Source organism: Erpetoichthys calabaricus, chromosome 11 (assembly GCF_900747795.2).
Source record: "Erpetoichthys calabaricus chromosome 11, fErpCal1.3, whole genome shotgun sequence".
In the NCBI taxonomy this organism is placed as follows: Eukaryota; Metazoa; Chordata; class Cladistia; order Polypteriformes; family Polypteridae; genus Erpetoichthys; species Erpetoichthys calabaricus.
In genome coordinates, this window is record NC_041404.2 from 91,024,104 (window position 1) to 91,039,202 (window position 15,099).

The window sequence follows — 15,099 nt, forward strand, 5'->3', positions numbered from 1 at the left end:
ATTGGGAAGAAACACTACTTTCCCTGATGGCAACACGAATTAGACGATCTACAGGTCTCCGACTTAAAGTTTAAATCCGAACAATATCTACATACTTCTGTCATATCACCTATGTCCATATATTCGCTTTTTGCTGTTCCATTATTTCACCAAGTAATAATTTCCGTTTCTTAGCGCTAATGCGATCTTTACTATCACTTTTTTGAGACTTTCGAATTTTAGTACTTTCATTATCTCTAACCTGCTCTACATGTGTATCGTGACAACGTTTTTGAACCTCTTTACAATGTTCTACTTTGTCTTCTACTCTTTGTCTTTTATTTTATTTCCAGGTGTGGTTAAATTTCTTGGCACAAAGTCTCATCTCGCATGACTTGAAATTACCTCATATAGAAATCCAAGAAAACTTAATTGTCTGTGTTTTTCAGATTAATTTTGTGTAAAGTGCGATACTTTGGACGTATGGGTTTATATCCATTATTGGCTGTAGAATTTCTAATATGTCCGATCGTTTAACTCTTTCGATTCTTTGTTGCATCGCTTCTCCATGATCATAAATATAGACCTGACTGAATTGTGGTTTCCTTGAAATTAAATTTGTAGTAGTTTTAATTGTTATGGGGCCGCAAATTCTCATAGTGTATGGTCCTGAATCATGTAAATCTATGTTTTGAACATTGAATGATGTGAATGCGAACAGATTATTGTAGATTTGGATATTTTGCCTGTAGTGTTTATGGATTTCAATTTCACCAAATAACAAATCTTTTATTTCTCGCGGATACGCCTCTTCATTGGGAAGAAACACTACTTTTCCCTGATGGCAACATGAATTAGACAATCTACAAGTCTCCAACTTAAACTTTAAAGCCGAACAATATCTACATACTTCTGTCATATCACCTATGTCCATATATTCGATCTCTTTTCGCTGTTCCGTTATTTCACCGAGTAATAATTTCCGTTTGTTTGAGCAAATGCAATCTTTACTATCATTTTTTTGAGACTTTTGAATTTTAGTACTCTCATTATCTCTAACCTGCTCTGCATGTGTATCACACCAACATTGAACCTCTTTACAACGTTCTACTTTGTCATCTACTCTTTGTCTTTTATTTCCAGCCCCGGGCGTGGTTAAATCTCTTGGCTCAAAGTCTCGTCTTGCAGGACTTCAAATTATCTCTCTGAAAAAGTCTCGTCTCATCCCAGGCTAAAAAGTCTTGTCTTTTCTCAGGATTGTTTTATATAACTAGGGGGCTCTGCCCCCTGCTCACTTCGCTCGTCCACCCCGGGGTTTGGTTTACCGGATATACAGTGCATCCGGAAAGTATTCACAGCGCATCATTTTTTCCACATTTTGTTATGTTACAGCCTTATTCCAAAATGGATTAAATTCATTTTTTTCCTCAGAATTCTACACACAACACCCCATAATGACAATGTGAAAAAAGTTTACTTGAGGTTTTTGCAAATTTATTAAAAATAAAAAAATTGAGAAAGCACATGTACATAAGTATTCACAGCCTTTGCCATGAAGCTCAAAATTGAGCTCGGGTGCATCCTGTTTCCCCTGATCTTCCTTGAGATGTTTCTGCAGCTTAATTGGAGTCCAAATGTGGTAAATTCAGTTGATTGGACATGATTTGGAAAGGCACACACTCTGTCATGTCAGAGCACAAACCAAGCATGAAGTCAAAGGAATTGTCTGTAGACCTCTGAGACAGGATTGTCTCGAGGCACAAATCTGGGGAAGGTTACAGTAAAAAATTTCTGCTGCTTTGAAGGTCCCAGTGAGCACAGTGGCCTCTATCATCCGTAAGTGGAAGAAGTTCAAAACCACCAGGATTCTTCCTAGAGCTGGCCGGCCATCTAAACTGAGCGATCGGGAGAGAAGGGCCTTAGTCAGGGAGGTGACCAAGAACCCGATGGTCACTCTGTCAGAGCTCCAGATGTCCTCTGTGGAGAGAGGAGAACCTTCCAGAAGGACAACCATCTCTGCAGCAATCCACCAATCAGGCCTGTATGGTAGAGTGACCAGACGGAAGCCACTCCTTAGTAAAAGACACATGGCAGCCTGCCTGGAGTTTGCCAAAAGGCACCTGAAGGACTCTCAGACCATGAGAAAGAAAATTCTCTGGTCTGATGAGACAAAGATTGAACTCTTTGGTGTGAATGCCAGGCGTCACATTTGGAGGAAACCAGGCACCGCTCATCACCAGGCAAATACCATCCCTATAGTGAAGCATGGTGGTGGCAGCATCATGCTGTGGGGATGTTTTTCAGCAGCAGGGACTGGGAGAGTAGTCAGGATAAAGGGAAAAATGACTGCAGCAATGAACAGAGACACTCTGGATGAAAACCTGCTCCAGAGCGCTCTTGACCTCAGACTGGGTCGACGGTTCCTCTTTCAGCAGGACAACGACCCTAAGCACACAGCCAAGATATCAAAGGAGTGGCTTCAGGACAACTCTGTGAATGTCCTTGAGTGGCCCAGCCAGAGCCCAGACTTGAATCCGATTGAACATCTCTGGAGAGATCTTAAAATGGCTGTGCACCGACGCTTCCCATCCAACCTGATGGAGCTTGAGAGGTGCTGCAAAGAGGAATGGGCGAAACTGGCCAAGGATAGGTGTGCCAAGCTTATGGCATCATATTCAAAAAGACTTGAGGTTGTAATTGCTGCCAAAGGTGCATCGACAAAGTACTGAGCAAAGGCTGTGAATACTTATGTACATGGGATTTCTCAGTTGTTTTATTTTTAATAAATTTGCAAAAAACCTCAAGTAAACTTTTTTCACGTTGTCATTATGGGGTGTTGTGTGTAGAATTCTGAGGAAATTCTGAGGTTCCCATAAAGGGATACAAAGGTGCATACACCTGACAAGCCCCAATTAGGGCGAAACACGTGTATTTGTATTTGTATTAGTATGAATGTTACAGTTGGTATTGTATTACTGTTACTATTTTGAGGAAATGCGCAAGTAAAAATTTTTTTGTAGCATCTATACATCACATGAAATTTGAACTTGAATTTCATTATTCAAGATATGCTAAACAGACACTAAACCAATGTGATTTCAGTTAGATAAACAAATCATTATTTTTCTGATGGCACCCATCCTAAGCTGGGTCACAGGAGCCTATCCCAGCAAGCATCGGGTACAAAGCAAGGACAATCCCTGAGCAGAGTAACAGTCCATTACAGGGGAACACACACAAACATAGACAGGGGCCAGTTTAGCAAAGCCAGTTCACCTAACTTGAATGGCATTGAACTGTGGGAGGAAATCAGAGCAAATCCACACAGACATGGGCAAATCATGCAAACTCCATACAGGAATTGCCTGAGATGTGAACCTTGGTCTCCTTGCTGTAAGGCAGCAGCACTACCATTGTGCCACCACTGAACAAACTTTGAGAAGGTAAACTTCATAGTAACTGAGAAACTGAGATATGCCCAATTCACAATAAAGACAAGGAAAATGAAAATGCCAAATGTCAAAGGAATTACTGAAGAAAATAAACCTCTAGGGATCTACAGTCGGTTATAACAGGCATGGTCTATGATCTTGACAGTATTAGGTCTAAGGGAGAAACCAAACTTGGCAGGAGTGCCCATCCATTGTAGGGCATATTAATATAAGCCAAAGTATTTTCCCCAATTAATCTGATATACACATTCATCAGATCTTGGCGTAGGTTAGAAGAGTATAGGTTTATGGGGCATTGGGACTCTTTTTTGAACAGATGAGACCTGTTCCGACATAATGGGTTATATCTGAACTTGAGGGGCTCCAGTATGTTGGGGGGCATATGAGTAGGTTAGTCGAGGATTGTTTAAACTAGGGTATGGGGGGGCAGGTAGTTTAGGACTGGCTAGGTTTAGAACTGTGCATGGAGGAACAAACAATGCTGTAAAACTAAAAATAGATAGATAGATAGATAGATAGATAGATAGATAGATAGATAGATAGATAGATAGATAGATAGATAGATAGGTAGATAGATAGATAGATAGATAGATACTTTATCTGTGGTGGGTTGGCACCCTGCCCAGGATTGGTTCCTGCCTTGTACCCTGTGTTGGCTGGGATTGGCTCCAGCAGACCCCCATGACCCTGTGTTCGGATTCAGCGGGTTGGAAAATGGATGGATGGATAGATACTTTATTAATCCCAAGGGGAAATTCGCATACTCCAGCAGCACCTTACTGATACAAAAAACAATATTAAATTAAAGATTGATAATAATGCAGGTAAAAACAGATAATAACTTTATATATTGTTAACGTTTACCCCCCCCCGGGTGGAATTGAAGAGTCGCATAGTTTGGGGGAGGAACGATCTTCTCAGTCTGTCAGTGGAGCAGGACAGTGACAGCAGTCTGTCGCTGAAGCTGCTCTTCTGTCTGGAGATGATCCTGTTTAGTGGATGCAGTGGATTCTCCATAATTGATAGGAGCCTGCTGAGCGCCCGTTGCTCTGCCACAGATGTTAAACTGTCCAGCTCCATGCCAACAATAGAGCCTGCCTTCCTCACCAGTTTGTCCAGGTGTGAGGCGTCTTTCTTCTTAATGCTGCCTCCCCAGCACACCACCGCGTAGAAGAGGGCGCTCGCCACAACCGTCTGATAGATTATTTATTATTAAAAATGCAAAGTAATGTAAATTCTTTCTCAACATTTAAATGCAAAAGTGAAATAAGTTACACATTAAAAACAGCTTGCCGTATTGCTAGAAGTGTCATAAATTAAACAAGAAAGTTGGAGTTGTATGTAGCGGACCATAATTGTGTTATTATAGCAACAACAGAAACCTGGCTAAATAACAAAGATGGGGATGAGTATAACATAGAGGGATACACATTTTTAAGATTACAGTGGGATATTATAGTCATGGGAGACTTAAACTACTTGAATTTTAACTGAGATAACCTTGCAGATGGAGGAGCACAAGAGCAGGAGTTTTTAGAAGTAATCAGTGACTGTTTTTTAACACAGCATGTTAAAGCACCAACACGGGGTGAAGCCTGTCTGGATTTAGTATTTTGTAATAATCAGGATAGAATCGAGGGTGTAGAGGTCATTGAACCACTAAGGTCAAGTGACCATAATGTAATACAATTCTCAGTGTTTTGTATGACTGCAGAAGCAAAGACTAAAACTGTTAAGTTTAACTTTGGTAGGGCAATTTTGAGCAAATGTGGCAATTTCTAAGGAAAATAGACTGGGATAAGCTTTTAAGTGTGGAGACAGTCGAGGAGCAGTGGAACAGGTTTAAAAATGTTTTACATATAATGAAGGACATTATATGGTAGGGGCACCATTGGAATTAGTAGGAGATTTTTAAAAAACTTTGCAGTAGGTTAATAAAGAGTTGAAAAAGAAGCTGCAAAGGAAAAAACAGCTGTATAAGGAGTATAAGAGTAATAACTCCAAAGTGAATCGTAGGACACATGAGAACATGAGGGCAACCATTAAGAAGGACATTAAAAAGGCTAAAAGGCACCTGGAGAGGAATATAACAGATAAGGTGAAAGAAGACCCTAAGAGATTCTAACCCTAAGCTTAACATGCATGACAGGAAAATTAATGGAAGGAATTATTAAGAATAAGATTGAGCAGCACACGGCAGGAGTTTTATTGAACATTCAGCATGGTTCCAGAAGAGGGAAGTCGTGTTTTATTAACATGCTGCAATTCTATGAGGAAGACACAAAAGGATACAATCAAAGTGGAGCATATGATATTATTTATCTGGACTTTCAGAAAGCAACTGATAAGGTGTCACATGAGAAGTTGGGCGTCAAACTAAAACAAGTGGGAGTTCAGGGTGATGTTTTTAAATGGATGCAAAATTGTCTCGAACACAGGAAGCAGAGAGTGATGGTGTGAGGAACCTCATCCGAATTGGCTGATGTTAAGAGTGGTGTATTTTTAATATATATAAATGATTTGGATAGGAATATAAGTTAAATCCATTGAATCATTACAGAGTGACTTAGACAGCATACCGGTTTGGGCAGATTTATGGCAGATAAAAGTAAATAAGTAAATGTTAAGTATACACAAAGGAAATAAAAATGTTAGGTTTGAATACACAATGGGCGGTCTGAAAATTGAGAGTACACCTTATGAGAAGGATTTAGGAGTCATAGTGGACTCGACACTATCAGCTGACAGATGGTGTTCAGAAGCCACTAAGAAGGCTAACAGAATGTTAGGTTATATAGCACGATATGTGGAGTACAAGTCCAAGGAGGTTCTGCTCAACCTTTATAACACACTGGTGAGGCCTCATCTTGAGTACTGTGTGCAGTTTTGGTCTCCAGGATACAAAAAGGACATAGCAGCACTAGAAAAGGTCCGGAGAAGAGCGACTAGGCTGATTCCAAGGCTACAGGGAATGAATTATGAGGAAAAGAAGATTACGAGGTGACATGATTGAAGTGTTTAAAATTATGAAGGGAATCAGTACAGTGGATCAAGACTGTTATTTTAAAATGAGTTCATCAAGAACACGGGGGCACTGATGGAAACTTGTTAAGGGTAAATTTCACAAAAACATTAGGAAGTTTTTCTTTACACAGAGAACCATAGACACTTGGAATAAGCTACCAAGTAGTGTGGTAGACAATAGGACTTTAGGGGCTTTCAAAAGTACATTTGATGTTATTTTAGAGGAATGAAGTGGCCTGGACTGGCGAGCTTTGTGGTCCTGAATGGCCTGTTCTCATCTAGATTTTTCTAATATCTTCTATTGAGATATGAGATGAAAACCAGAAAACCTGCAGTGTGCCTGGAACATGGACTTAGACGTTGTGTAGCATTAGCCCTAAAAACGGCGCCACCATGTAATGAACGTTGCTGGATTCTGTTGCTTTTGATACAATGCAACTATGTTTAGTACTGACTGGTATTAAAATAGTTTTCTGTCCTCAATATCTATACGGTATGATGCAATGGTCATAATATAATTTAATAATGAGATTCCAAATACTGTATTATCACTTATAAAACAGCAAAGGTGCTGTCCTTCGAGCAGAAGAGAATATATATTGCATATGTATATGTACAGTGTGCATATATGCGACTGTACGTTGTGTGCCCATCCACAGCATGACAGAACAGATTCGTTATATAGCAACTCCAAATGTTTCCAAAACAACAAACCACTGAACTGCAAACCTAATGCGAGCTTTCGTGACTTTCACAAGACGGCCCGACCGTCCCCATCCACCGCCAAGCCCTCAGAGGCCAGTTATTCGGTGCGCTGCGGGCTCCACATGCAGCAGGACTGACTGTGATTTTTCTGTTTGTTTCTTTGCAAAGCAAATTAAAGGTAGGCAGTGGTTTCCAACAAAGGACAAGGTCGCTGCGCGGTTGCACAAAGGTACCCAACGGTGAAAGCCCTTTGTGTTTTGAAAACAAATCCTGGAGTCGTTTAATTTCAGAGCTTGAATGATGCAAACGCATTAGCCGCCGCCGCCTTTATTTTTCTCTATTGTCAGCTGGGTCTCCCAGTTGAGGTGGGGGCCGCCGCTCCCCTGATCTGATTGGTCATCAATGACATCAAGCTGTGCTATTTTTAGCATCGCTAGCTAGCATTACCTCATCGCTTATCCCTGAGTCCCGGCGCTTGCTGCAGGTAGCGCTATATAAAGCTCCCCATTGCCGCTGTGTGCGTTTGCGAGAGACACAGCTGACACCAGCCAGAAGGGGTTCAGAAGTCAGCAGTGCTTTAGAAGGACGAGTTAAATTCGGAACCATATCAATGGACACTGATCAGCACTCTCTTTAAAAAGAGGTCTGGATTATAAACAATTCGCTTGCATTTATTTCCTTCTGCATACACTTGTATTGGCTGCCGGTCGGAGAGTTTTTAAAGGATCCTCTTCATTGTTTACCATTAACCAACCATCTCTAGATCATAATTTAGGAGAAACCCTTTGCGGGGGTCACGGAGAGACCAGGTGAGTCCGGGCGGTGGATGTACTGTGTGGGGCAGGGGGGCAAGAAGAATCAGCCCGACTCCAACTGAAGATGATGTCGCTTTGAAATGGCTTATGGGGCTTGGAATCTGAAGGGGGGAAAGGGGGAAGGACGGGAGAAGGATGCAGAGAGAGGGAAGGTTGAGGTATGTGGAATCGAGACAGCCCGATCCAACTCCGGACTATAGGGTTTCCTGAGAATTCGGCTTTGGAAAGAAAGTACACGCCGTTATGGTTAGCCCAGTAAGTGAAATCGAGGATTGAGATTGAGGATGCTTTGTGTGCTGCTCTGAAATTTGATACAAATGTGCACGTTTTCAGACTTGCTTCCTTTACTGTACGTTTTTTTTTAAGAAAGACGCTGGTAGTGCATCCCCGGTTCCGTTAGTCGTCATCCCTTAGCATAGCACAGTCACTCGTATGGAGTCACAGAACAATCGCACGCACTTCCCATTAAACGTCGGATTGAGAAACTCGATGGGATTCAAATTTCTGAGGAAATATTCACAGGAAGAATGTGACTGAGGAATGAATTAGAACAGTTCTTTACTTTGAGCAGCAGTCAAGCGGCGTCGTTTTGTGTAAACGCATACAGTTCCGACTTTTTCCTGAAGGTGGCAGCAACATCACGCGAAAGGTTTAAATGCAACGCGCAACAGCAGCAGCCGAGGATAAAATATAGCGAATCAGGAAGGAGAAATTCTCAGAAAGATTCAGTAATCATCGTGATAACTGATAGGGGGGAAACCTTGGGGGAGCATAGCATTTTTACTCCGGGATGTGCAGAATTACCTTACACAGGCGCTCTTTGCTAGGTGGGAAAGATGCCTTGAACTGCGCAGGCGCACACGTTTTACCGACGTGGACAAGCAGACGGCAGTCATTTATCCAACGATTTTTCGGAACCCAAATCGCCGCGACACGGGCCTTAAACTTATCATATGAAACACAAATGACAAGTCAGAAGTTCCACTTGTCGGCAACAGTGGAAAACCGAGATTAGCAGCTTGTGTTTAGCTTCAGGAGCAAAGGGTGCTGAGATGCCAGGTCTTCATCCTAACCGAGCTTCTCATCAGATTGGCGGAGGCCAGTTAGTGTATTAAAGCGGCATCCATGCTTGATAAATTAAATCAGATAGACAAAGTCACTGCCAAATTCTGCCAATTTACCCTTTTTTTTTTAGCTGTGTCTTATTGTCTTATACACATGAATTTTCCAATACATGGTAGCCCATCAGAAATTCTTTATACCATATATTTCATATATTATTGTAACTACTTGTTTGTCACCGAGTGCTTTAAAGATTATATATGTACTGTATATATAAAAATGATTTTTTTAAAATGGAGATGATAATTCAAGTACAAATTCATATGGAGAAACTGCAATAGCAGCAATACATAACAATAAAAATTATAGAAAGGCAGCAGAAGCAAAGACTCTTTAACTAAGTAATGTTTTTATATTAAAAAAGAGGAAAAAGGACCCCATCAGAGGGTTGCTTCCAGGTGGGGATGTTCAGTACCTTGATTCTGTAAATTGAAAGCAGAGCCCGGCGGCTTTCCCACACTTCTCAAGTACGTCCAGAATGTACTTAACCTTCTGAGCAGAGCTCTGACCTGGGATGTTAGCACAAGGGAAGCTATCTGATTACAGACTGAGTTTTTTTGTTAAAGACAGGACTCTGACTAAGGAATTGGAGCAGATGACCATCACATCAGGCATGTCTGGGTCTCTGAATGTAAAATTGTGAATATTTGTTCCTTGATGAACAATGTGAGCACTTCCCTAACTTTGGTCTATTCTGTGACTAGATTTAATAGTGAAGGACTGACTGACTGACATCTTATTCCAGATTTCATTATATTCAAATGATCACTTCAAAAGAAAGGCTTCTGCACACACACTAACTCTCCATCCTGCCGACTACACTCTCATTCTATAGCTGCTCTGCTAAATCACAGCAAACACTTCACTTAGGGGGCTGCTATCAGAAGCCCCTGTTGAGCTGCTGGCTGGCTTATTAAAAAATACACTGATATCCCATCAGCAGTCACTCTATATTAGGTTAGGCAGGCTTTATTATTTCAGAGGGAGCAGGAAAAATAGAAAAACATACAAGGCACTGTCACACAGACAATAAGCAAAGATACACCCACTGACAACCAGTGTTATCATAAGCACACACACTCAAGATTAGTGCAAAGAAGAAGAATTACTATTAACAGTACACAAAACAATGATTCTTAATTTAGCAGCATCCCTACAAGTAATACAATTCAAAATGCTGATAGATTTTGGAAAGAGTTCTTAAATCTGTTGTTCTTTACCCATGGGGACCTTAAATCTGCAACCCCGCTTTCTCGGCACCATTTCACTTTAAGACAAAAATTAATTCTGTCTGGTTGCAATTGACTTCATGGATATTTTTAAATTCCAGTCTAATAGTCAAAGTGCAGCAGCCCTTTTAACTGATCCATTTAAACACTTAACTCAGGAACAGGATGCTCTGCATCTAAGCTGCTGCTTTTCATTGAGTTTTTGACGTTTGCTTCCTTTACATTTACAGCCATTCCCCTTCTCCTTGTCTTGTGTCTACATTAATTTCAAAATGTAATGTTTAACCCGTGGTTCTTAATTTCCATCTTTTTTAACAGATGTACTATTGTCTGTTTCCTTTCCTTTCGTTTCTTTCTTTTGAACTCAGATACAACAGTAGGTTTTATTGATCTGGTTGGTGGATATCCAATCTTGTTGGCTGAGTGGGAAAAAACCCTTCTGACCAGAATCCCCCCAAGTCTCACAAAAAATAGTAATTTCTGGGCCCTTTACAGATAACTGAACTTAGCATCTTTGCATGAAGCAGTTGTGGTCAACTCCTTGACGCCACATCATGCACTGTGTGTGAGTGCGGTCAAGTTTCTAATAGGATTTTTTGTCTGAAGCTCACAAGTAACTAGATTATTATGCTTTTGTTTTGTTGAGTGCCATCTTTGAGACTGTCCATGAAATCAATAATCTTGTTGTGCCTGCTGTAACCGTAAGAAGCCCCTTATCCTAAAATGGATTCTTCAGGATCTGATGTGTATTTGTGCTCTCTGCTCGGTGCTCAAGCCCCTCACCCCACCCTCAGCAGAAGGGGACAAGTAACCTCTGACCCCTCTTCCTTTGATTCCTCCACCCTTGTTTAGAATCTGCATCCCAGATGTCTAGGAAGGTTTAAAGATCCTTCTGTGTACCTCCAGGTTGCTTTCAGGAAGCTGCAAACCTGTGTGCCTCACAGTCTTAGCACTACAGTATAGAACTAATAATAATTATTATAATAATAATAATGGGGAACAAAATGGTGCAGCAGATGGCGCTCCTGATTCACATCTCTGCAGTTTTCTGGATTTGAGTCCTGGTCTGCTAAATGTGTGCAGCCTGAATGTTCTCCCTGTGTCTCTGTGGGTTTTATTCCTTAAAGTATTTTCCATTCTTCTTCTCTTAGATTAATTATTGAAATTAAATTGTTCCTGTATGAACGAGTGTACCCCAAAGTGAATGAGTTTGTTTTCTACCTTTTGTTCTGGGCTGTCATTTCTCCATGACCCTAAACTGGATCAAGCACGTTTAAAGAAAAATGAATTATTATTCCTCGTTTCCCAGCAAATCCTCTCTATCTTATTTTTCAGGCCTGGTACACCCTCCACGTGCCCCAACCCTTTTCCTTGGTTTGGAGCCAGTCTTCTTCTTGGTTCTTCAGTGTTTGAGTAGTGTTATTATGGTGTACCTCAAGGAGCACGAGGCGCCGCCCCTCTCGCCCATCCTATCCCACCTCTACTTGGGAGCCTTAAGTGATGTCAATGAAGTAGGTCCTGTGCTACTGTTGTTGTGCCAGCCTCTGTGGCAGAGCACTGCTCAGTTATGGTCCTGACTCTCTTTTCCTTAACTCTTACAGGAGGTGCTGCAAGCTTTGGGGATCTCGCATGTGATGAATGTGAGCCGGTCATGCCCTCAGCCCCCCTTCCTTCCAGAAGCACACTTCCACCGAGTGCCAATCAATGACTCTCACAGTGAGGACTTGCTTCCCTTTCTGGGTGGAGCACTGGACTTCATTGGTAGGCCCCTTTCCTGTGTCTTTCAGATTCAGTGTTGTGCCACTGATGGATTCAAGTGCCAATAAACTGTCCTTTCTCATTTGCAGACCTGGTACTCTCTCAGCATGGCCGTGTGTTGGTTCACTGCCTGGCTGGGGTGTCTCGATCAGCAGCCGTTGCCATAGCCTACACCATGCGTCACCTGGGAATGACACTGGATGAAGCCTACAGGTTGGTCTTTCTCCTGCTTTATCTCTTTCTCTGTATTGCCATGGCTGGTCCTTACATTATTTTGCACCAGACATTGACCCACATGTTGGATTATGGCTCAGAAGAAGTAGTCACAGATGAAAAGGGGGATTGTCAGGCTTCAAGATGCCATCTCAATGTTTTATTCTGTAAATGAGTTGTTTTCCATGATGACTACCTTAGAACGAGGTTAAGTAAGAGAATGGGCTGTAACATTTTCCATTTAAATGAGAGTGGTCTTGAAACAAGTGATGGCATGAACCTTCTCCATTTCCTTTTTTTTTTTGTTGGGACAACTTCACCAAATTGTTTGGTCAAAAGGAAAATGACAAAAACCTTGTGAGGCCACAGAGCAGCTCTCTGTCTGAACACTCACTTAGGATGGCATCTCCTGGTAAAAGACTCCATGTGACACTGCCTTTTGCTGGTTCCACCTTGTACTGTGCCCCCTGCCCAAACATGTACGACTGAACAAGTCAGGCTAACCCCTAAATAGACTGCCTCTGCACACTAATGATGGTTTGAAGGCATTCGGTTAAAAGACTCCTTCATCCCACGGGATGTCCACAAAAGCCAAACCAAATCTGAGATCTTCAGGCTGACCATCTGTCTCAGAGGTGTCAATGGCCCACATCAGGGCTTTTTGTGCCATTTTTCACTCTGCACTGTTCTCTCTGTTTATAAAACATGTAATCTCTTGATTCTTCTTTCACAGATATGTTAAAGAAAGGCGACCATCCATTTCACCCAATTTCAACTTCCTTGGTCAGCTCCAGCAGTTCCAGTCAATGCTGAGTCAGGACGTCATTGCACCCCCCCAGAATCTGCCTGTGGTTCATTTGTCTGAACCTGCATCCACCCACCAACCATGGGAGCCTCAGACCACCGGAGACTTGGCTACAGGACAGAAACTGCTTTTGTCCATCCCAAAGGCTCGCCTTCTCCACCGTCGGCAGCATCACAAGAGTCCATCGTTTCTTTACTGCCTTGAGCATAAAGCAGAAAAAATCGAGCAGGCAGTGGACCCAAACAACAATGTTTCAGACCTGGAGCTGGCACTCGATGCCTGCACCATCGCAGAAGATGACACCGGAAGTTTGGAGGAGAAAAGTACAGAAGACCCCACACTGTCTCCCCCAAAACAGCCCCTAAGTAAACAGGACACCACACCACTGTCCCTGAGTCTTTCTCGGGTGTTCAACTGGGGTGAGCGCATTCTGCTTGGTGTTGTCATGGGTTCAAAGGTTACGGGGTTAACCAGAGAGCAGGAGGGTACAAAAGCCTGCAATTCAGAATCAAACAGCCCACCTAGGGAGTGCAGGGCAGGGGAGAGTGAGCCGAGGCCGCGGCCCTTTGTTCTCAGCATGCCCACATCCAAACACCAAATTTTTGCAGAACGCCACCTGTCAGCCAGGAGTCACCGATCAAATCCAGACCCGCAGAAAAAATAAGAGACAGACTTTTGCGTTTTTTTAATTATGTTTTTTCAACTTTTTCATGTGGAAACCTTTCCGGCTAACTCTGCCTGCATGAACATGTAAAACAGAAAAAAAGAATATTTATTTTTTTACATCTCCAAGGGAGACAGTGGTTCATGCCTGCACCTCAGCACGCTTGGGGATTTGCACAAACCAAAAAGGAAAATGCCTCCTTCCTCAAAAAAACCTCCTGACCCTGTGGGCTGATAAGGCATGCCTGGCAACTGAATAAAATGGAAACCTTTTATACAAGTTGTGCTAATGTGTCATTTCTTATAACATTTTAGCCAGCCATGAACACAATTGTCCTCCCTCCCAGTAATGCCTGTCTGTCAAGATGTGAGTCTGTGGATACAATAACTCAAAAGCGAAGCTCCAATCTGAATGAAACTCAGCACAGTTATTGCCACTGAGAAATGCTTAAAGTCACTTGAGTTGGAGAAAAACCACTCCGCCAGATTATGACATCGTATGTTGTGGTACATTTATATGTGTGTGTGATATCAGCTGATTTCTGTCTGTCCACCAGATACAATTAAATGAAGCTTGCCAGGTACAAGAAGGTTTGCTACAATTAAAGGAACTTTTCCTCACTTAGAGGTAAACACCGGACCAATAATACATGAGTAGGCCAGCTCATGCATGTCGACCTCAACTTTAGTTTTCAACAGATTTGTGCATTTTCTGGCAACACCGAACAAGAGCTACTGACTGTCTGCGTGTCTGGATGCGAGTCTGTGGACATGACAACTCCGAACCAAATCCCTCCTGAAAGAAACTCTGCAGATGTTAGCATTGTGAGATGCTAGGGGTCTATAGATTTAGAGCTAATCTTCTCCTGTAGATTTCAGTCTTCACAAATAAACAATTTTGCATTTTTTATGAGCATCTGGCCTGCAGTATTTTCCTGCCAAAGTCACAGTAGTGAAACCTGTGTGGTGGACACGTCAGATTTTTTTTTTTTACTTTATATTTACTAATGGTTTACTTTCTATAAGGAAACTGTCATGGTTGGGTTAAAAATTTCAACTTCAAGTGTTTGACGGATCTTAAGGTGCTACTGAGCACAATTTGACCACTTTTTTGGAGGAGTGTCTGTAGAAAAACAAATCAATCCAACTGAAACTGGGCACAGTTTTTAGCAGTATAAATGCATTTCACAAAATATTACATTCACTGAAAATATTGTCAATTGCAGCACAATTGAAGCTGTTTTTTTAAAAGGACGGTTATTCTTCCTGTTCACTCCACATCAACTGAAACAGTTTTCTGCTAAAATGCCAGCATTATGTAAAAACAATCGTAT

General features: G+C 41.9%; 1 protein-coding gene across 1 annotated transcript; it reads left to right on the forward strand.

Annotated features, from left to right (window-relative positions):
- Window positions 1-7,618: 7,618 nt before the first annotated feature.
- On the forward strand, window positions 7,619-14,546 carry si:ch211-195b15.8 (uncharacterized). The gene is made up of 5 exons (XM_028812564.2): window positions 7,619-7,969; window positions 11,662-11,837; window positions 11,928-12,087; window positions 12,174-12,297; window positions 13,031-14,546. Exons 2-5 carry the CDS (start codon window positions 11,751-11,753, stop codon window positions 13,764-13,766), a joined length of 1,107 nt encoding a protein of 368 aa, XP_028668397.1. The 5' UTR covers window positions 7,619-7,969; window positions 11,662-11,750; the 3' UTR covers window positions 13,767-14,546.
- The last annotated feature ends 553 nt before the right edge of the window (window positions 14,547-15,099 follow it).